The 23615-nt window shown below is 40.4% G+C and overlaps 1 protein-coding gene across 6 annotated transcripts in view; it reads right to left on the reverse strand.

Moving 5' to 3' along the window:
* Positions 11362–23615, reverse strand: part of MAEA (macrophage erythroblast attacher) — a 46273-nt gene continuing 34019 nt past the window's right edge. For all 6 annotated transcript variants that reach the window (XM_021395836.1, XM_021395834.1, XM_021395839.1 and 3 more), the window contains 5 exons: positions 21558–21634; positions 15254–15362; positions 12886–13019; positions 12139–12334; positions 11362–11707 (listed from right to left, as the gene is read on the reverse strand). In XM_021395836.1, coding sequence (XP_021251511.1) covers positions 11612–11707; positions 12139–12334; positions 12886–13019; positions 15254–15362; positions 21558–21634 — 612 coding nt within the window. In that variant the 3' untranslated portion in view covers positions 11362–11611. The remainder of the gene's footprint in view (positions 11708–12138; positions 12335–12885; positions 13020–15253; positions 15363–21557; positions 21635–23615) is intronic.

Genomic DNA, 23615 nt, shown 5'->3' on the forward strand with positions numbered 1-23615 from the left:
TGCTTTGGCATGTTTGACTTCCACTGGTTAAATGACGGATTTTCTCCTTGAGAAAGCACTTCCACTTTGCAGCTCTTGAACAGGAGGATGTCTGTGGAGAATTTCATAGGTGAAGACTGTTACAGCATAGCCTAGCAAAAGGGTACTCCTATACAGAAGCAAGCTATGTCTTGATGGGTGAATAAAGCTCATCTGCAGGACATTCAAGAAAAGTATTACAGCAGAACTGTACTGAAGTGACATCTTCCACTATGGAACCTCAGAGCTTGATGAAAGCTGTGGGTAACACACTGACATATGGTAAGAGAAGTGAATGCACCTGTTGTATAGAATAATTATAATGCAGATGAACAAACTGCTCTGTTCTCAGATGAGCTGAGCTTGGCAGAGTGCACAGGCATTTGCTATCAGTAAAAACCAGTATCTCCTTAGTGACTTTTTACAGCTATCTCTCAGGCCTACCCAATACTGCAGCAGCAAAAAGCTCCCGTGAGCTCTTCAATTTCTATTCACATGGGTTTCCCAACTTGTAAACAGGGTGCAAATGTCAAAACTTCTCCCAGCCAGAACCCTGGCCTGCAATATCTGTGCTGGGCTTGGCTATGAAGAACATAAGCTATTACACATAAGACAAAATGTCTAAACAGTCACTATTTTGGAAGGCACTGGCAGACTTCTAACCAGAATATTTCAGCTTCATTTTTTGTCTCCTGACTATACAAGTCACATATTTTCCCTGCTTGTGTTTGGTGCGTTGTGATCTCAGCTGCAGCAGTCAGTGGAAGGTTGGACCTAGGCACAATGATACACTGTTCGGTGTACAGTGAAAGTCAGTAGTAACCAAACAGGGAGAGGTTAGAAAATACTCTGAAATGAGTTGATTTCGATGGAAAAAAAAAAAAAAAAGCCTGAAAAATTAATCTGTAACGCTCAATGAATTCCTATTATAATTATGTTCTATGTTTATTCCTCTTAACAACTGGAGATTGCAAATGAGATTTAAAAACTGAGAGTACTGAAATCTTTGCTTTGAACTAGGGGGGAAATTTAATCCCAGTCACCAAGTGAGGGAATTCAGTGAAGCTCTCAATACGCATCACTGCATTACTACTGCTTTCAGTTCCACCAAAGCACCCCAAGTCCCTAGACTGCATAGACCAGCATCACAATGCGGTCCAAACCTCTCATGCTTTGTGCATAAGACTCGTGTACAAGCAGCCCTTCCTATGTGACATTTGTCTTTTCCCACCTGGCGGGTGCCCTGCTGCCCTTTAGGGTGACCTGAAGTAATGAACTCTTTATTTTCAGATACATTTACTGCACTATACGCATACATACATTTTGCAGTGGTTCTGTTATATCTGACTTGATAAATGAGACCATCTTACTTTTTAATAATGTTTCTCCTTCCTCAATGGCTTCTATCTAGTAAACTGCAAGTCCTACGTTTGCGCGTGAAAACTGCATACAATGGCATAGTTCATCTTTGAATTTAGATCTGTTTACTCTTTCAATATTTCTTATTTTTCTATTTTTCTTTATTTGATTGAAAATGCCTAAATAACTGCTTTCTATTAGGCTATTGCTTGCAACAATAACATTGCTTTAATGTCTAGAAACAGCATTTCAAAATGAGCCTCAAGCAATGTGCTCAACATCTACAAAGTCACCAATTCATATCCTTGCAGAATGTTTAAAGAAATCCCTGCAAGGAGCCATATGGTTTTGCAGAGAATTAGTTGATGAATGAATGCGGAGTTGTGTAACTCATCCACGGTTGTCCCTCAGGCAAATCTCAGTGACAGCTAAGCTATTTAATTAAAAAAAAAATATCACAGACAATTACGTAAAATGGTGTTTGCTCAAGTTGCTGAGTTTCTTTCCCCTTCTGCTTTCTAATGAGTGTGGTAAATATCCACTGTTCAAATATTTCTCTACTTCGTTCATCTGAACCAATCTGATAAAGGGCTGAAGAGAGCCAGACCGTGACGAGTCATTTAGATACAGAAGTGCTTGGACTGGGCCAGGTTGTGGATTCAGGAAGCCCAGTGTCTTTGGCCAAATACACAGACAAACAAATACATGGCCCAGTGAGAAAACACAGAGCTGTCCATTTAAACCAATTACTTGGGTCTGGGCGTTCTTACATTAAAGAAGAACCAGCTGGTCCCAAATTTGAAATGTCACACTGATAGCTCCAGGAAGGATTGTTTCAAACTTTCATGCAATGTCACATTTTCAGTTGTAGTGATTTTATAAAAGAAATATCCAGGTAAGAGACAGCTCCACCATGTTATTAGATGATTCTTGGCCTGGGGTTGTTTTCAGCTTTGCAATAAAAGAGCACATCAGGCAGAAAGAAACCCCACAGAACTTTAGAAGAGCTGTATTCAGCTTAATGATATGAAATTAAAAAGGAGGGTTTATCTTCCTGCCAAAATGGAACTTTGGCAAAAAAGCTTCCTTACAAACGATCTGGAGTTAAAATAACTTTGGTTTCAGGCCTGAAGATGCAGAAACGTGATAAACACTGATATTAAGTTGTCACAGAGTTTGTGTCATTTGGGTTGCAAAGAAAAGACTGACCTTCTGTGTGAGATGAATAGATGCTTAACCACCAGTTTGATTCAGGCAACAGAATGACAGTTATCTGAAAGCCCTGAACTACCTCATAGGGGGTAAGGACTGTTCTTAAACAGATGTTCTCAAAGGAAAAATGGTCTATTCATTAAACCATCAATAATGCAAGGCCAAAGATACATGGCGACCTCCTCTAATGACGTGAAATAGTGAAGATGACAATGCTGCAGCCTGCTGTAACGTTTTATAATTCTGTCACAGGAGGAGATGGATGAACCTGTTCTGTATGGGTTGGGTCACTAATTAAATAACCATTTGTAGATTGGATGGGGCAGGAATAGCTGCAAGGGAACCAGCACAAATCAAGGAGCTTCTCTCTACTTTTCTCTAGGATAGTTTTTGTCAAATGATCCTACAACATTGCTTCAAATCTTCCGGCCAGCATCAGAAAACTGGTTTTGATTCTGTGAAAAGGTCTAACTGGAATGCAAGGAGAAAGGCAAGTAATGGCCCCAAGCCAGCTGGCATTTTTCTGGGTTAGACAGGTCCGTATCGTAAGTTGGTATTTCTATTTGAATGTACCCAAAGAAGGGCAATATAAATCCCACCACACTACAAGCAGATATTCTTAGGGTTTTTTTGTTTATTTGCTTTTTGGAATGGCAGCTTTCAAGGCAAGGCTCGGATCCCATGGTTCAGGAAAGGTGGAGTGTGAAGGTTGTCAGCGTGTAGAAAAGAAGGAAGAGAAGAATCCAAGATCATGAGAGAACAAAAGAAGAGGAAATCCAGCCCAAATTCTGCTTGAAGACCCCAAGCTGCTAAATTGTACAGATACAAAAATCCCACTTGCACAGAGATACAAGTGTGACACCAGTGGGACTGCTTTCAAACGCAGAATGTTAGCAGAAATTTCTTAAACAACTTAGGGAGGAAATCAACTCATTTTAGCCATATGAATGCATCTATGTCAGTCGCTCAATAAATTCGTCATTTCAAAGTGTGATGTCTTGTTAAATTCAGTCATCAGAGCTCCCGAGTGCCTGGGACAATTTGCCCTCTCTCCATGCAGCACCAGGGACATGTCCATCACCCGTTACGAGTAGCAATCAAGAGAACCACATGGATCAAAACAAGGTTTTCTTGGGAAATTCTATTACTGTAATAATAAAGAACATTTTGTCCTTATGAAGACATTATTTACACTGGCCAGCTTTTGCAGACAGAAAGAAAGTCCTTGGTTTGAGATCTTGAGGTTGTTGGGACAAAAACAGAGTGCGAAGAGCACAGGTTGGGAGAGAAGGAAGTAGAGCTAAAAGGAAGAGCGAAGTATCATGAAGAAAAGGCAGCAAGGCTTGTGAGCTGGCTGAATTCCTCCGTGCCAAAAAAAAAAAAATGGCACCCACTGACATTCATTGATGCTTGCTGAACATTTATGGAGACCGAATGGTAGATTTCAGCACAGTGAGGCGGTGGGTGGTGTATTTCAGCTGTGGTGACAGGGATGTGAAAGACAAGCCACATTCTGGATGGCCATGCAGATTTTTATGAGCGTGCCATGAAGGCTCTTGTTCATCGCTGGTGAAAATGCATAGCTAACGGTGGTGACTGTGTTGAAAAATAGTGTTTTGTGGCTGACTTTGCTCTATCAAATGGTGTTATTGTGCACTTTGTATCTGTCGTAGTTTGCATGGAAATTCCTGAAAGCTGAGTGCAGAATGAGGAGTGGTGACTGCAGCTTCTCCAGCCACACGCACCCAGCTCTCTGCAATTCAGCTCGTTAAAAGCCTCGTCAAGGAATAATTGCTGCTTTCCTCATGGTATGAGTCCCAACAGTAGAATTGATATCAAGTAGTGAAAATACAGTGGTGGTGAATGTGCCTCGGTAAAACAGGATCATAGAATCCTAGAATATCTCAAGATGGAACAGACCCACAAGGATCATTGAGTCTAGCTCCTGGCACCACGCAGGACCACCCCAAATCCAAACCCTGTGTCTGAGAGCAGTGCTCAAATGCTTCTTGACCTCCAGCAGCTCAGGGCTGTGCCCGCTGCCCTCAGGAGTTTTCTTGACTTTCTATTAAGGAGACCAGCATCTCCAAGAGAGGCAGTAGAATGAAGTTTTTGCTCCTCTAACCATTGCCTTCATAAAAATGGATCCGTTTTTGGCGCGTCAGTAAAATGGAGCAAAGGTGAGAGCCTTTCCCAGCAGTCTGAGGGGATCTGTGACTTGCAGATACTCCTGGGTCTGCTCCAGAGCCGTTCAGCAGCAGTTGGCAGTGGTCACTGCTGCCCCAGGTTGGAGTTTTTTTTAAAGCTAAACACAAACCAGGCACTCCATAGTTTCAGACGGACAAGATACAGTTAGAATCATTTGAGTTGGAAGAGCTCCTTAAAGGCCATCTAGTCCAACTTCCCTGCAGTGAACAAGGACACCTACAGCTCCACCAGGTGCTCAGAGCCCCATCCAGCCTGACCTTGAGTGTCTCCAAGGATGGGGCATCCACCACCTCTCTGGGCAACCTGTGCCAGTGCCCCACTACCTTTACTGTAAAACAATTCTTCCTTATATCCAATCTAAATCTTTCCTCTTTTAGTTTGAAACCACTTCCCCTTGTCCTAACACAACAGACCCCGCTAAGGAGTCTGTCCCCTTCTTTCTGATAGCCCACAGCTGCAGGTCACCTCTGAGCTGGGATGCCCAACGCGTTGCCACATGGGACTTCAAAATAAAAGAGGGTGAATTTAGATGAGACGTAAGGAAGACATCCTTCGCTATGGGGGTGGTGGCATGGGACCAGGCTGTGACCGTCCCGCCCCTGGAGGCGTTTGGGGCTGAGGGCAGAGGGCTGCGCTGTGCCGCTGCACCCGGCAGGTGGCAATGCAGGAGAGCTGCAGGGTGGGAGCTGCTGGGCTGCAGCTGGCAGCGAGCCCCGGGGAGAGAGACCCTGCACGGAGCGAGCAGCTTTCGCTGGCAGCTATTTCAATTCCATTTTATTTGGTAGGATTTGAAGTTACAGGATCCTAGCATCAATCTGTGCAATCAGGCTGGGTGTCCCGCATCCAAAACCTTAGGGGTGACCTGTGAGCATAGCAAAGTACGCAGCGTTCTGCGATCAAAGGTGGAAATCACCATTTATATGTGTATGCTAGTATACATATAACACTGCTTCCAGGCCAGGAATGAGCCTTCAGCCAGATCCGTATTTAATGTGATCAGGTTCTTGCATTAAAATGTGTAGGGTTTTATTTGAAAAATACATCGCTGGGTATCACATCAAGGAAATAACAACTGAAAAAAAAGAACACTGCTCTCTGAGAGGGAGCCAAACGCGGAGGCATTTCCCAAGCAGAACAGCCCTCTGCTTTCCCTTTGCTTATACAGAACAATGGGCGCAGGGAAACTTTCAGAAAAATACGTAGAAGCACTACAGATTTGTAGTGGCACATTATGCCCTTTATCTGAAAAAGAAGGAAAAAACACAAAGCCCCTTAAGCCAGCAACATCAGCATAGAAGATGTTTGAGCTTGTTAAAAAAAAAAAAAAAAAAAGGAAAAAAAGGAGAAAAAGAAAGCTTGTTTGCACCAAAAAATGGATGAATTTTCTGTCCTTTGTGTTAACAGGGAAGTAGCCGGACTTGGCAGAGCAGTGGCTCTTTCTTGGAAGCATGGATGGAGAATGGCAGTCACCCCTGAGGTGTCAGAACGCAGCGGTGGGCGCAGGGGGGTTAAAGGAGCTCCAGCTCTTATGCAATGCTCCTGCCCTATCTGCGGCGCTGGGAGCTGCCAGACAGAACGTCTTTAAAGATTTGGATCAGTTTTGATTTTCTGAAACAAAGTTGAGAGGTATCTTTTCATAAAACGAGAAGATCTTCAGGGAAAGATTTAGCACATGAAATAATCTTTAGAATGGCACTGAAAAAAAAAAAAAAACAAAAACCCACAACAAACAAATGATGAATTCAGACTGGAAACGAGGCACATATTTTAGCAGTGAGAAAGCACATTCTTGGTCTCCTGATGAAGTTTTTCTGACAGATGTGCTCCAGCTAATCACAGTTCTGGATTGTAAATAGCTTGAGAGAGGTCATTTGATATCAGGAGACTGCAGAAATACGACTCCTGGCTCTGCTGTAAGGCACTGCGTTATGGAGATGGTTTTGTCCACAAAAACAAGAGGTGGCAGGACCAGAACCGGCTGGTGACTTGGTTAAGCAGTACATCCTGAAGCAGCAGCCTCGGCTATTCCTATTATGAAGGTGTCTGTGGCTCCAGAAGAGAGGATAGATAAGAGTTTTTTGTAAATATGTTTATTTCCCCAAAAAATCACATCAGTAACATCAATTCCCTTACATTTTTCACTGCATGACCACCTAGCAGGAGAGACCACACTCGAGGGCACTCAGTGCATCCCAGGGCCATTGATCCTGGAGCTGGACGTGTCCCAGTTTGCATGCGCACAGCTGAGTCATACTCGGAGATGGTTAAACTCCAAATGCTCTGAGGGCAGGGCGCACTTACAAGAGCCTGGAGGCTCCCAGCTCCTCCCACGGCACTGAAGGAGTTAGGAAACAATGCAGCAGATCACCAGGACCGGAGCTGCAGCTCATCCCTTTGTGCAGAACTGAGGTAACGCTGCAGCCAACAGAGATGGCCTGAGACAGCACCGCTCCTTCCCTCACCCCAGCAGCCATCCAGAGGCATGGCCCCAATCCTTCATTTTCTAGACGGTGGAATCTGATGGTGCTTACAGCTATGAAAGGAGGAAAAGGAAATTGTCTGCTCTTTATCTGTTTATTTCCTTTTGGGGTTTGTCTGAATGATCCTGCTTAATGTCTGTGGGTGGGGAACAAAATATTTAAGTTAGTTGACAATCTTTTTGTCCTGGATTGAATAGGCTTTATCATCTCTCCCCTCATTGTTCCTTCTAGCTCCATCAGAAGGTGGCCCTGGCTAGGAACTCAGAGGAGTTCCCTGGGAAAACCTGCTCCTCAGCAGGGGAGGTAAACTCTGTCCTTCAGAAACGTACAACGGAAGAGTTCATCTCATGGGACAGGAAGCAGGGCCAAAGGAACAGGCACAGCCTGATCAGCTACAGTGCAAGGGATGCCAACAGGAGCAGGTAGGACTGCTCTGAGCTCCAGGAAACATCACCAGGCCCTCTCCATGCCCCACTCCTTCATCCTGGTGTAACTCCGCCTTAGGGCTGTGTTTCTATGCCAAGGATGCAATACATTGGAGACTGAAAGCCCTCTGTGACCACGATGCTTAATGAAGACTCTCCCAAGTGAGGTCCTAATCAACAGCTGAATGAACTCCAGCACTGAAACCATCTCAAGTTTGGGAGTCAGCTCCCCCGTGTCGTCTCCTTTCCTTCCTGTGTAATATTCTCACTGAAACTGTTTTTGTTACATGAGCCCATTCCTGCTCTTTGTGCAACATCAGTAATGACCACTCGCATCAGCTCCATGACAGGACCTCAGGAACCTCACCAGTTACCATGCCCTTCACGTTGCCTTTTGTCATCTCTCTCTTAGCCAGACCCCCACACCATTTCTCACCCAAAACTGAACATCATAATCTATATGAGGAGCAAGAAGAGGGGTGCTGGGTGCCGTTCTGTTACACAGCCTGGAAACCTACCCCGCAGTTATGCAGTAGTTTCATGTTATTTTTTTCCTCTCACACTTTCAAAATAATTTGCAGTTATTTTCATCCCTGGGAAAGATGACTGGATTTCAGCCATTCTCCACTCCATCCTGACACCTTGTTCTCATTTTTACTAAGTCAAACAAACAGCCCTTCTCGTTCATCAGCCTTTCCCATTTCTTGTGCTGTTTCCTATTGTTCTTTCTGTGGTGCTAATTATCCTGCAGCTGATTTTCTCTGGCTTACAGTACAGATCTCTGGTCATTTTAGCACAGTCAAATTGCAAGATTTGGCAGCTGGGTCTGAAACACGTTATTTAAATCCCTGAGGCTCCTCAGTGAAGTTATTGTCGCCAGCTAGCAATAAGGTAAGGAATAATTTCATTGAAATGAAGAACTTCTCTCTGCTGAATTGTAAAACTTGAGTTCAGACTAAAACCAGGATTAGATCTCAAGCTGAGGTTTTTCCATGAGTAGCTCAGGTAAGTGTTTAGCACGACCTTCACCCAAACTTTCAGCTATGGAGGGAAGCATCTCTAACCCTGCCCCACTTTCAGTGTTACAAAAACAGTACTTCCATAATTATCTTCCCACTGTACACAGAAGCAGGAATAGACACAGTCATGCCATAGGATGTTGGCAGAAAACATCCAGCTAAAGAACTTGGGCACACGCAGTCCATCCCCTCTGCTGACACAAAATCAAGACGCAGAATTGCAGAGCACGAAGCTATTAAAACATTGTTTACAGGCAACAAGTTCATACCTGCTGTGAACCACGTGCTGCTCTTGGTTTAATGCCTGAGGGCACCTGCGATGAGAGCTACAAACTGATACCTCTGCTGGATTCCGGGCTCCAGGCAGAGCAGTCAGGGAATACAGACCAGAAATCCAAGGAGCAGCAATCTCTGCCTGCAACCATCTCTGGCCCCCACGAAGCTGGAAGGTTTCTGGAGTCATGCTGGAGCAAGGCTGAAAATAAAAGCCACCCTGCAGGGCCTGCACTGACACTGCCCACAGGGGTGGGCCAGGAGGCTGCAGCTGCCTGGAACAAACAGGGCTGGCTCGCTGCAGCCCAAATAGGTGGTTTGACTGCAGGTTTCCAATGCAAGCAGTCACAGCTAATAAAGAGCTTCTTCTGGATTTCTGCAGTGCACTTTCTAGTGCACCACTGGGGATACAGGATGGCATCTGGATGCTGAAGTGGTATCTCTGTAAGAAGAGGCCCTTCTGTTGCAGGACAGCAGCCCTCCTCCCCTCACTTCCCCAGCTAGTTCTCAGGGCACATGGATTTTCACCGCTCTCTTCAGGCCACAGAAAGGAAAAAGGGCTGAAATCTCAGGAAGCCACAGCTTCAACTGGTACTTAAAGAAGCAAAAGCAACAATTTCCATGACCTGCTACTGTTTGCTGGTTACCATGCACTTCTGCAGAACCAATCAAGAAAACCCAACGTATATATATGAAAATAAAAAAAAAAAACCACATACCCCTTCCCTCCCTGCCTTTCCATGAAGTAGGAAGAAGAGAGGTTGCCACCCTCCAAAGTTCTCCTAGCCCTTCTCCTGCTGATGCATAGAGTCAACCAAACAAAACCAGATGCTGCTGCACTTGGACTTCAGCAGTGCTGCTCCCCAGGGCAAGTTTGAGCTGATGCTCCTAACCTTGCATTATCAGGAAGAAAAAAAAAAAATCACTTTGATAGCAAATCACTTCAGTTACTGGTGCCAGCTCTCATTATCTGTCTCCACCTAAGCAGGAGTCACCTATACCTGCTACTTCAGAAAGTGCTGAGGGAAGCTGACACCTCCAGCGAGGAGCACAGGAAAAACCAGTCTCTGCCAAACTGACAGCTGTGCAGTGCTCCAGGTACACCAGTTCTGAAGCATCAATAATGTATGCTTATTGAAAATGGAACCTTTGAAGACCTCACTGGAGATCCCACTGAACTGATAGCGGCAGGCGCATGCAACCTGCTTATATATTTGTAACCTATGAAGTTGTGATTTTGCTAGTCCTGTAGGAAGCGACAGAATTGACAGGAACCTGGATTACAGTGTATAGTTCATACATGAAAGTTTAAAGCAAGAATAGTTATTTGGCTGAGATGCTCTAAATTCAGAGCCTGAGAAAACGACATAGATGACTTTACCTTACATAATACTAAAAGAGATGTGGAAGTTGCACTCCTTGTGCAACCCTTAAAAGAGGTTTTTTTTTTCTCATTTAAATACGAAGCAACTTTCTTATTTTATATAATCAAGAAATGGAAAACAGTTTTTATTAACATGTTTTACATTTACAATCTTTTATTAGCTAATCAACATCAACATGCAAAAATAAGCGCTAAATACAAACCTCTACAATATGGTTTTGTTTAAACTACAATGGTTTAATTCTTTTCAAAAGTCATAAGGATGTGTTCTGTAGTCATTAAAATTGAACTATTAGTTTCAGTAATGAATACTATTTAGGCCCTAAAATTATGTAATTATCCTGCAAGGCATCTTCAGAAACTTTGCCCAACACTTAAGAATACCAGCTCATTTTCATGTGAGTACATTCTCAAAGCAAGAAATAAGGCAGTAGCACTAATGATTTCATATTGAACCCTATGCACATAACTAATAACTTTAGAAGGACTTTAACACTATGGTAGACTGGAAAAAGAACATTTAAACAAGCGTCAAATTTTGCCTGAAATGTTCTCAGTTTCTCTCGATATTTATGCAACCTCCTTAAGATATTTGGGTTTGGAAAAAGACTTCATACTCCTTCAAACCAGTCCCTAGTTGATCCTCCAGAGAAGCCAGTCTTGTGTCAACAACATCAATATTTTCCCATGGAAATAAATTACATGATTCATGTTCAGGATTACTTCACGAGAGGATCATAAAGAGATCATAAAGAAGGCAAAGAGGAGCTTAAAGGAGAATAGTTGTAGTACTGAAATCTTTCATAACAAAAGGGTCTTAGAGAATTGTGAATAAGAGGGAAGAAAAATGGATTTAGTTTCAAATCTGTTGCAACTTTCCCCCCAGTGCAAGTGTCCATCTTTAAAGAGAGTTATCCTTTAAAAGATGAAAGTACTTTTGAGAAGAGTCCAATTTTTGACCTTACGTTACAAAACCTTGACAATCAAAGTTTCTTTTTGTTTTTATTCAAGTACAAACTTAAGTCATAATTCCTCTTTTCTTTTGTTTAAAGAGTGTTTATTGTTGCTCATTGATCTTTGGTCGCAAGAAACAATAATGCCACCGACAGGTCTGATCACCAAGGTGGCAGGTTTTGCTTCTTTGCCACACATTAAGGCCCCCCCCTTTACAGGGAATGCCAATGTACACTGTGTCAAGATTCCAGCGGCACTTCGTCTTGTGTTTTTACAGACCTACATGATGTAGACTTTCTCAGCTTGTGAGAAGTTGAAGACTTCTTTGGTTCTTGGGCAAATTACTTTGTCATCTTGACGAATAGAAAGCAGAGACTGGAAAAGAACAAAATCAAAAGATAATATTCACAACAGTATCTCAAAGCATTCGTAATTCAGAGCATTCTTCTTAAATTAGTAAATAGCCCCCCCCTTTTTTTTTCCCCAAGTGTAGTCTGAGGTGAAAATATCTTTGTCCACAAGGTACTTGGTCTACATTATTACACTCCAGAGGAGAAAATTTCCAGTGCCATTTGATTTCATGCTATCAGCTTCTATGTTCATCATACATTAGTTTCTTTACAAAACAATTTCATCACACTCAATCCTTTAGGAATTACTGTAAAAGGGTTGTTTTTCTTTCCCCCCCCTGCTAACAGAGATGATGTTTCCAGCTTTCTGAGTTTAAAAGCTCTTATTTTGATAGAGGAAGTTATGGTGACCGCTGCTATTTCAGACATCAGTAAGGCACTGATTTCAACACTTACATTGTATCCATAGACATATCCATTTGGTAACATCATGGGAGGATTATTTTCATTCATTACATCCCCCGAAATCTTGCAGACTAGTCGGGAGTTGGCACAGTGTGCCATAGGCAGAGGCTGAGCCAGCTTGTTCAGGGATTTGCTACACACAGGGCAGTCTGGGTTTTTTGAACTCCCATCCTCTTTATAGCACTGTCTATTTAACAGCAAGTTAAGGTACAATCAGCAGATGCAATAGGAATCAGTTCATTAATGAAATAGATCAGAAATACACTTATCTCTGCAAACTTAGCCTAGGTTATACAATGTATGTAACTACTCAAGTTTAATGTGTGCATATGAAAATCAAGTGCTTGGTTTCAAGAAGGAACGGCAGGGAACAACATGTACCTGGCACACTTTACAGGTAACATTTCTGCCCTAGAGCACATCAGTAGCATCAGCCCTTCTCAAACAGACTATATTGTATAGCAAACACAACCAACCTTCTGAAGATGCAGGACATATTTGAATATTCTTATAAAAACAAGCAGGATAAACTCTTAAGTGGTTAAAAAACTGTAGTTCTCACCCAGCTCTCCAACTTTTGGAAATATATTATCCTACGGTGCACAGAAAGGTGACCCAGTACGAAAACAATGTAGAAGCAAAAAATACTTAAATATCACCATTTTTTTTTTGCACTCTCTGAAAAGCATTCATAGAGAAAACACTGCGCTCAACAGCAGTATCTGCATTGAAGGATACGGTGTTTTTATAGCTGAAAGGCCTGCCTGGAGTGTTATAGTAAAAACAGAATTGTTTCCCAGCTGATGTAGTCTGTAGTTATCATATCTAAACTGCTGTATCAGCATTCTCCATCGAGCAGGGTCCAAGAGATCCTGTTGAAAAAACAACACAACTATAAGTTGTTTTTAATCTAGTTGTTCTGAGGGGAGCCTGAGTGGTATAAACTCACTAGACTGAATCCATTACAAAATAGAAGTATACATGCTAACACACATGAAGAATGTACTTGTTTAGAAAGGACCTCTTAACACTACTTCAGCAGAAATTCAAATAAATTCATTATTAAATAAAGCATTACATAAAATAGCTGGCGTGATGATATTCAGTCACCAATCTTTTCATTATACTTGTGCACACGAGCTTCTAAAAACATGAGATCTTAGTTCAAAGAACATGCTTTAGTTTTTAATGAAATACACATCTATTCACTAGTTCAATTAAGCAGTTCTTCAATAAGAGTTCTCCTTACAGTCTTCCTTGCTCTGCCAAAAGCAATCTAACTGCAGATTCTAGTGTTACGTCCACCCTGCCCCACTTCCACATCTATCAAATGTCTTAACTAAAGTTTGTAAATCTTTATAAGGGTTTTGTTTGCTTGGCATTCTAGAATGCCAGCCTACTTATGAAGCAATATTAGTGTGCGGGCATTTGCTCTAAAGCCTCTGAACCAGTAACATCTGACTTGGCAGACATCTGTTGAGGTAAAAATGCTTCCGACTTTTCAAGTCAGACTAATCCTACCCATACATCTTTGTAATATATATACTGTTTATAGAATTTCCAATCACTTGCAAAGTGAGCAAGGAGTTGAATTTGAAGAGCTGGCACAGCTCCAGCTTAGAGAAAGCTACGCACTTAAGGACACATTTCTTATATATTGTAATGCTACAGGTTATAAAAAACAGGTCTAAGTACATAACATAATCTTCATTTACAAACAAGAGAATAGCAACTAAATCCACAGAAAGTCAAGGTTATTCTGAACTCTGAAAGTCACACCATGAGGAGTCATGTGAGAAGACTGAAAACGTACTTGTTATATTTCATGTATATAGGTAAAGATCTAATCCTTCCTTCTGCTAGCACCTCTCCCCTCCTACTCATAACCTACATTTTTTGTTATGAGAAATAGCAGTGCTGATCAGTCTCAGAAATAAGCTCAATATTATCAACTGCACACGCTACACTCTGAGGCAAATAGGAGAAAACTTACTTTAATACATTTAGTACATTAACCAGGTTTTAAAAGAAAGTAATTCAAACACAGTACATTGCATAGCAGCAGCATGCAATACCAAACTATGTAGGCGGTGATATTACCATGATGCAGACATCAGCCTTCATGCTTTACCCTGCACCACCTTGGCTCTCTCTGCCTCTCCTCGCTTTACTCCTTAAGCAAGGAAAGACAGGGAGAAGGATGGACTCCAGCATCACCTTCTCTTGTGACCACCTGTGCAATGGAATTCCCCCATCCAGAAAGATCAAACTGGCCTGAGAACTTGCTTGAAAGTTTTAATGCTATCTGTAAGTATCTTATGTTGTCTTACATCCAGTCTTTCAGACCATCTATGTTGATTTCAACATCAGGTGGTTTAAAAATGTGCTTATATTGACATTGCCATATATCAGCGTGGCTTTTCACAGGATTCTTGCCTTGTTTCACCAGCTCAGCTATTGCCTACCTTCCGCTTCCAATGCTGGGTTAAAAGGAAATCAGCATGTCTGAAAAATAATTACAATCTGCAGAACAGTAACTATCTACAAATTTCATTTGACTCCCACTTAGATGTAGCTGTTGATGCTAATGTCATATTCATTTGTAAAATTCAAATAAATGAATACTTCTAAGCACTACAAACATTTATTGCAAATCATTTGAATCTTTCTTTATCCCGACCTCCAAAAGAACATTCATCTGAAGAGTACGATAAAGACCCGCTGCTGATGTATTAAGGCCACAGACTAATATGTTAAACAAAACTGTCTTATTTTTTTCCTTTTACTTCCCTGTCTTCTTGTGTGTTTGCATATCGTGCTTCCAGACCCACAGATCTTTAGCACTGGGCTTCCAATAAGCCTAGCTCAATGGGTATCTTAAGAGTAAGATCCAATTGCAACTACACAAGTACTACTGCTATTATCTATAGGCAAGGGCTGTTATTAAAATTAAGGACTCTAAACATGGATTTTTTTAGGAAGAAGAACTAGGAGAAAAATAGTTTATCTACAGATCATCACTGCATTCTGTTGTAAGGAAAAACAAATTACAAGCTTGTTTTATTATCCCACTGTATCCCTGAATTTCAAGCATAAAATTACCTACCTTATAGGGGGAGATATGAGTGTCTGAAGGAAAAGCCAACATCCCCATCACTTGTCGAACCTCATCCAGCTGGCTTCCCTCAGCCTGACTGAAATGCTTCCTTGCATGTCTGAAATAGATAACGTAGACCTTTTAGATACGGTTGTTTCTACAGCAAGTAAATTCGTGTTAGGTTAGACTACTGAGAAAAGCTAAATTCTGCGATCAAAACACAATCAAAAAGGTGGTGTACTTAAAGGGCTCATAGTCCTACACATGAGAATGCAAGAATAACTTCAAACACTAGGGATTTTATACCGCAATTAGAAACCAAATTTTCTACCATGGCTTGCCATCTTACCTCACATACACCCAGAATGACAGATCCAAGACTGGTCGAAGAAATGTCTCTATTTACATAAGCTCAATGTATCACACTTTTACATATGCTTGTAAGAAACAAATGTGGTCCGATAATGTGGTAAATGTGGTATTCCAAACCACTAAAAATCGAAGCATTTAAAGTTCTACTTGTTTTCATTGACATTTGAGAGAGCATTTACCTTTAAGTGATTTTTTGGTATGGGCTAGAAAGCAGCGTCAGTTTCTGTACAGACTACTAGAAATTGCAAGGTAATGAAATAAAACTCACCCTACTACTAGCAGCTTTTTTAATACTTTGAAAAAAGTATAAATTTAACTACAGATTCATACAGAAAGGAGGTACACAAAGCCGAAAACTTAGATATTTGAAACAAGTAACAGAATTACCATGACGATATTTACAGCAGAGGCAAATTTTAAGATTATTCACAAAATTAACACTAAGAAACTAGAGAATTATCAGAGAGGGACACATGACTGTTTTAAAACCCTGTATGGAAGGTTCCCATGCAGCCTTCCCAACATGAGTTTTCAACTCTCTCATCTTTTAACTGGGTGATTAGTTCAGCATTTCAGAAGTCCCTATTCAAAGTCCCTATTTGCAGTGCTGTACAAGTGTTGTATAGTAGAATGAATACAGAATCAGCTCTGTATTGAATTTCTGGCATTGCTTAAAAGTAGAAGAGTCTTCTCCCTGTGGCATTTTCTCCATAGCTTGTGTTATAGCGAAGATAAAAAATCACCTCTCAACTACCACAATGAGTGCTTGTTCTTTAACCTTGTTAAAGATCTTTTCAAAGTCCTCTTCTACAAGTATGAATGATGCTAAAAGCAGAGAGTATTTCTCAGTTGTCCAAATTATTCCTCTACCAAAGGAGAGATACAGATTTCAGTTTTTTTTTAAATTCTGTGTTCCGCTAACTGTGCTTAGGTCACCAATAACACCATGAGAACAATCTCTTTAGCAGTGTTTCAGTGCTCCTACTTCCTCTCCCACCCAAACCAGGAAGCAGTGGAAGTTATGCAGGACAGACTGTTTCCACTCAGCTTCCTATTTTGGGTGAGCAATTCAGGAATGTAAATATTGCTCCCCAGGTGATAACTGTTACAATAGGAAAAGTACAAAATTCATGACCTGAGAGCAGAGGGTAGGCAGCCTGAACACGCTGGAAGAAAGCTCAAGTGTTTGTGTAGCCCTGCTCATGAAAGCAATAGCTGTTTAAAAGAAAGCTCAGGCAAAAGAAAAATTCAGACCTACCAGTCAAACAGGATTACTGCGTGCACACAGGAGGGAGAGAAGGAAGAAAAAAATCTTAAAATTATCTCATCACTCTGCACTTGTGTTCTGTGATGTTAAGAGAAGCAGTAATTCAGTTTTGCACCATCCTCTTTAGATATAACTTATTCTTAGATACCTCTTGTTTATAGGAAGACCCTAAGCTGCAACATGCAAATACTGACCACGTTTGATGCATGTGTTCAAGACTGTCTAGAATAATTTTTTTGTGTATATATATAACGAGCGTATGTTAGCCTTCCAGGTGAGAAGTGCTCACCAAGCCAGCACTTCAATGACTTGAGAAGTACTGAACAACTTGCAATATGGTGACCACCCTGAGCTCTGCGAGAAGGAATTAGGTTTTCTGAAGTTACATTGTGTTAGTATCTATCTCCTGATTTTCTCTGCTGTGTCCCTTATAAAGACAAGGAAGTCTTCCCATGAAGCTTGAGATGCTAATGTCTGAACCTCACCTACTGAGTGCCAGCAAGCCACAGTGAAAATGAAGATATGCTTCAGAAAGAAGCAATTTTGTTAATTCATGGCACTATATATATATTTTTTTTTTACACTGGGAAACAACAGGCAATACTTGAATATTTGCAAATGCAAAACATTTAAGTAACACCTTACTTGCTCCCGTGCCATTACTTAACCCTTCCCTTTCTATTCTGCCATTTCCATTCTCCCCTCCTTTGTCCAAATGTCAAACTCTTGGAGGTACATATGAACACTGACGAATGTTATAATGCCTACTTTCAATATTTTTACTACCATTAGCACGTACTGGTCAGTGCAGCAATAGCAGTGGGTTACATTTTTTCATCACAATGTGCGGGCCATCATTGCAAACACTGAGTTCTCCTTTCTCAAATCCCAGAGTGATTCTGTAAATTCTGTGAACATCTTCTGTTTGAAATATCTGCTCCTTCAGCCCAAGGAAGTATGTATGCAAACAGCACGCTTGGCAAATCCAAGAAGGAAAGGATATCTGTGAAGACTTGATTTACAGTCTGTCTGCGGGTACAATGTTTTTGGAAAAGTATTTAAACTACAGAACGTGCATGTACACATCTATTATGCCTGAATACTTGAAACTATTCATCAGGAAGAAGCAATAACTTAACATGATCATAGTGTGTTATCAAGAGGATTTATTCCTTCTGCTCAGTCTTTCAGACCCACGCCTGAGTGTATTTATTTCAGAGACCATTAAGACTACTAGAAAATTTATAATCTAAGCACTTCAAGTTTTATTACTTCTATGCAACTGTTCAAACTGCACTTTCCCACCCCCCAGGAGATAAAGACAAAGGAACAAACTGTGAATACATACCCTCAGAGGGGATGAGTATACTAAAATTAATAGTGGCCATTTTCTTTGTACATCACTGGCTATTCCTATTTATTACTTTTGTCCTTTATGTCTGAAGTGTATAGAGTATTTTGTTAAGCTTTTGGCTGAGAACTGTGCATCTCTAGCCTCCCATGAAAGCAATGTAGCAGAATGCTGTCAGATTTTTGAGAATGAAGTTAATGAGAGCCCCAAAAACATGAAATTAGTGTCAATCATTCATTGCTACTGCAGGAGGGATGACACAACCTGAAGAGACTGTAGGAGTTACGGGCTGATAAGTCTGCCTAAATACATCACAAAGTTCTTAGGCTGAAGTGATATACTCTGTACAAAGAAGTAGCTTTCATACATTCTTGAATCAAGCTCTCTGAAAACCACTCTGATAAGCTACCCAAGAGCAAGGTCAGTTTGTACTTGTATTCTAAAAAGCTACAGAAATTCATACACGCGTTTAATAAGATAAATATTTTTTAAGGCCGGCATCAGTTTCATCCTAAAAGCAGTATGGCACTTTAGAGGTTCGCAGCAGGCAGCAAGCAAAGCTTTCAAACTTATTTAAACACCAGCTGCGTTTCAACAAAATGTCAGCTCTCCGAGTTCCACTCATACAGGAAACTACTTGGTAAACAGCCTCTTTCTCTGCTTTCTAATGGATGCCTGACCTATTTATTGCACCACGGACACAATACTGAAAGAATCCTGCTGCAGGCACTTAACTGAAGCAAGCTAATAAAAACACAAGTTGCAATGGTTTTGCAGCAAGATTTATGCTACACCTCCCTCAAAATATCTTCCCTTACTACACACTTATTTTGAAGCAAAGTAGAACACAATGCCAAAAGCTAACATTTTTAAACCACATTCTTTAAGGACAACACGGAGAAGTTGAACTCCATGTACAAAATTACCAGAAATTATCACATTAGCAAAGTGAATTGAGAAGGCCTTCTGTGGGTCCTTTTCTCTGAGAAGTTATAAAATTAAAGCAGCATTATCACCTCTGGCAAGCTGTAACTGCCAAGTTTAAAGACATGGCAACCCTGAACTTCTACAGGCATGTGGAATCTACACGCTTTACCCCTAACACCACAATATATGGATGCCTATTTCCAATGTAGGTAGGACATGCAAGTTTTAAATCTCAAAGGACCTAAATGTGTTTTAGTACATGTTTACAAAGAAAGCCTCAGAGGTAAAAGAAAGAACCATAAACGAATAAAAGCCCACGAAAGTAGAAGTTACCCCATGTCAAGAGTGCTAGGTCTTAAAACAAGGGTGACAACTTGCAAATTTTACTAGATCTGACAAGGAAAAGGAACCAGGAGGAAACAAACTTCCAGAAACAATGACAGAATACAGAATGAGCTTGTTACTTTGTCCCAATTCTTAGCCCATCTCCTTACTTCAACTCAACCCCCACTCCATTTTCCAAGCTACATAAGGAAGTTGAAGCTCAAAAAAACTAGTTTTTAGAGCATGGACTATTCATTGTTAAGATGCATGACTGCACATTTGGCAAAGAAGCAAAATTAGCAGAGAGTAAAGCTAAAGGCACAAAGACACAGTATTCACTGGATATAAAAGGCACAATGGGCTTCAGAAGACAGACCAAGTAGTTCAGTCTTTCATCCTTTTCCTAAGTACCTGACTTAATTCCTTACGATCTCAGAGCTCTGTCAAAGAATGTGTACATAACTGAATGACAGCATGTAGCTTCCCCATCCCTCAATTAACATGCTACAACTATGTAGTAGTTTTATCTGACTGCATATTTGGTCATAAGTAACACAACAACCACTTAGGTGCAAGTAGAGCAAAGTAGGAATGATATAAAGTGTCTCAAAGCCAACGAGATTTGAACAAAATCAGAAATAACAATCTGAAATAACCCCTAAAAGGTGAGTCATTTCAGTGTAGGTGTTAGTATTAGGCTAGCCTCTCAACATTGTTGAGCTGCCTTTTCATTTTCTTCCTAAATTCAAGAACCACCAACTTTCTCATCCATTTTATTCGAGAGAAATCATCTGGTTCACCCTGCAGAGGAACTGCTACATCTAAAACAAATGACTGAGCTAAAAATGCTTCCAGTCTACGCTTATGATACTTGATACGTTTTCTACAGCTCTGCACTCCTGAGACCAAAAAGTAGCTTTTCCACAAAATACAAACCTCCTGCTGGTTTCAATTCCTAGTACAACTTCAAAGGCAGTAATACGTGCCACTTCCTCAACATAAAACTTGTCGGAAATCTTAAGGTGCAACAGTTATCACTGTGATGTATTACAGAAGCATCAAATCTGGCCATAAAACTCGTCAGCTCACCCTCTGTTTAAATATCCGTAAAGATAAAAACAACCAGAACCTGCTGTGGGGTACTCTCCCTCTTCTCCATGTCTAAGCTCTGGTAGTTCTGCCCCTGCATCATAACTTACGGTGCTGGAAAAAGTACTCCTTGTAAGAATTATCAACACATTTTATAGTCCCACTATCAAATTTCCACCTTATTCCAGCAGAACTGGTTTCCTGCATTATCCTGGAACAGTATTCCAAGACTTTAAACCAAAACTACAAACTAAAAAGCATAAATTGACTCACGGACTGAAACTGCCAGGAAGATCATCTTATGGTTGAAGCCAGGCCATGATCAGACCTAACTTGAGTTCTCTGACTCATTCACACCACCTTGGGCAGTGTTATTTTCTTCTCAAAGTTCTAATGAGTTTATTTGGGGCTATGGAAAGGGAATGAGAGGGTAACATGAATTGACTTATCACATAACAGCAAGGAATTATCAAGTTATCCACGCAATACAAGAAGTACAAAAAGTGAACTTGGCCTAAAGCCTAAACGTGAAGAACAAGATTAGAGATAACAAAACAGATGATAATTCAGTCAAATGAAATGTTAAGCTTCAGACGTGTTTCTTTTACCTTTTAGTATTTTTTGTAACAAAATTGCAGTGAGTTCCTACAAGAAAGTACCCATGCATCTTGAAAGAACAATATAAGTATGCTCATTACGTACCACCAGAATACATAGTTTTAAAGCCAACTTTTTAACCCTTGACTGAAGAGTGAAAAGATGCGGAGTTTAAATGACAACTCCGGTTTTCAAAGAAGTTGAATCTGGAATGACATCTTACCTTTGAAAAAAAACATAACCAACTAAAATCCAAAACCCCATCATAACACTAGGAAGATCCCTTTTAGCTGTGGGGCTTTCAGGTATGGCAATAATAGTCACATTACTGATGAAGCATTCTATCATTGTAAGAAATCTGTTTGTTATGCGATCTATTTTCATACCTCACAGCATCCAGTCTCTTGTTCTGCCGAATGAGTTCAATGAACTCCTGAATCCTTAGGCTGAACTCCAGACAACTCTGAGATTAAAGACAAGACAGGGTCTTAGATGGTGCCAAAACCACACTTCTCCAGATGTTAAATACTATGTGTGCACAACAAAGAAATGTTAATTACATGCAACCTTGTTTGCTTGCTTTTAGGTATTCATGCAGAAAAAGTTGAGATACTGTCTACGGACAAGATAGCAAAACAGAATTCCCTAAAAGCAAACAAAAAGCTCTTCCATTTGCCTCCTTCCTAACTTCAGTATTTACGAGGAACGAACGTTTTCTTGATGACTGCAAGCATCATTATCCGGGATGCAAGTACGAGTAACAGGTGGCTTCTCTGTACTATCTCAAAGTTAAAAGCAATAGATTTGGTAGAAGTTTGGAGCCAGTTTAAGACATGAGAGATTGACTCAAAAGACTGCAAGGAAGAAACAGGTCTTTGAACTGATTCTGAAAGTGCCCTCTTCTTAAGAAAAAGCAGCATAGAATCTAGATTGCTGCAGTCCTCTCTCCAGCTCCCTTTTTTCAAGCTTGTACCCACTGCTGTTGTCAAACATCTAAAAGCCATGCGGGAAACAAATCTCAAACAAGAAAGCCAATTGGCATTTACCTGCTTGGGGAAAAAGGTAAAATTTGAAGCCTAATGAAGTTGACAGTGTCCCTTTAAATCAAATTCCATCATCAGTTCACAAAAATCTATAAAAAACTTGGAATATATAGAATTAAAAAGATTCTCCCCCCTACATGAACAAGTCACTATGCTTCTATATAGGGACACAGTCAACTATTTTATTACCTTAACAACCAAAAAACCAGAGTCCTTTCTGAATCTTGAAAAATAACTGTTTTTTGAGTTAGCCAGAGTTGCTCTGTTTGGCAAATCCATTTTCTCTTCCCCAAAGCTTCTAACGAATAGTTGTCTTGTTTATTGTCCATCAGTACAATACCACCCAAAATTCCTCAGTGACTTCAGTAGGAATTCGAGCAACTCCAAATTTCTATCAGCTAACCACCTGGGGTGACTAACGTGCATATTACAGCAATTTCTTATTTTAAGATTAGAAATGTAAGCCACTTGAAAATTAGTGATATGTTCAGTCATGTTAAAGTATACTTGTTTAAGGAGTAGAAAGTAAGTTATTTTCCAAGCATTCTTTTCTCTGTGCTCAAGTCCATGGCTTGTGAAGAACTAAAATTTCTTTTTGACTTTATTCAGAGTTTTCCAAGTAGAATTAAAGCTCTTTTCTTCAGATCTACAAAAAACCCTTACTTTAAACATTGGTTAAGTTGGTTTCTATTAAAAAAAATTAATCAAACTTTTAAATTGTTAGTGATACCAAACCCTAGGGCTTAATTATTTCATTAACATGTTTCAGCAGTAAAGAAAAAACCAGGGGCTTAGTAGGGCTTGCAGAATTTTTCTTCCATTCTCCAAGAAGATGGCCAAGGAAGATTTTTCCTTACTTGTTTCATGAAGATTGGTGATGAAAAATTAAGACGTTCGGATGTTTATTTCTTTTATTACTTAAAATATTAAAATTATATATTTATATTTTTCCCAGCAGTATGCAATAGCGTTTACATACCAATTCTGATTTTCCTTTCATTTTCTCTAGAGTAATCACTGGCCATTTTACTTTTGCATCCCATCTTTGGTTCATTCCCATTTTGGTGTCCCTGAGTGACAGAGAACGTCACTCTTTGCCTATCTTTAAGGGTACTTAAATATTTTCCGTTAAGGAAAGCTCTTAAAGCAAACAAAACTTCTGAAGGAGGTGGAGGTTTTGATCATATAGTTAAACAGATTTCTGCAAGCCCTATAGAAGACTGCAACATTTTAAAATGTAGAATTTGAGAGACAAGAAAATATAAACCAACTGCACAGGAACAAAGATACAGCACGTTCAGGTCACAGTATTCAATGGCTAGAAGACAACTTACTGTGTTTATTACTCAATAAGACTTGCTTTTATTTTTGCAAGAAACTCCTCAATATTTTCTTACATAA

The sequence above is a fragment of the Numida meleagris genome, chromosome 4, assembly GCF_002078875.1.
Source record: "Numida meleagris isolate 19003 breed g44 Domestic line chromosome 4, NumMel1.0, whole genome shotgun sequence".
NCBI lineage: Eukaryota > Metazoa > Chordata > Aves > Galliformes > Numididae > Numida > Numida meleagris.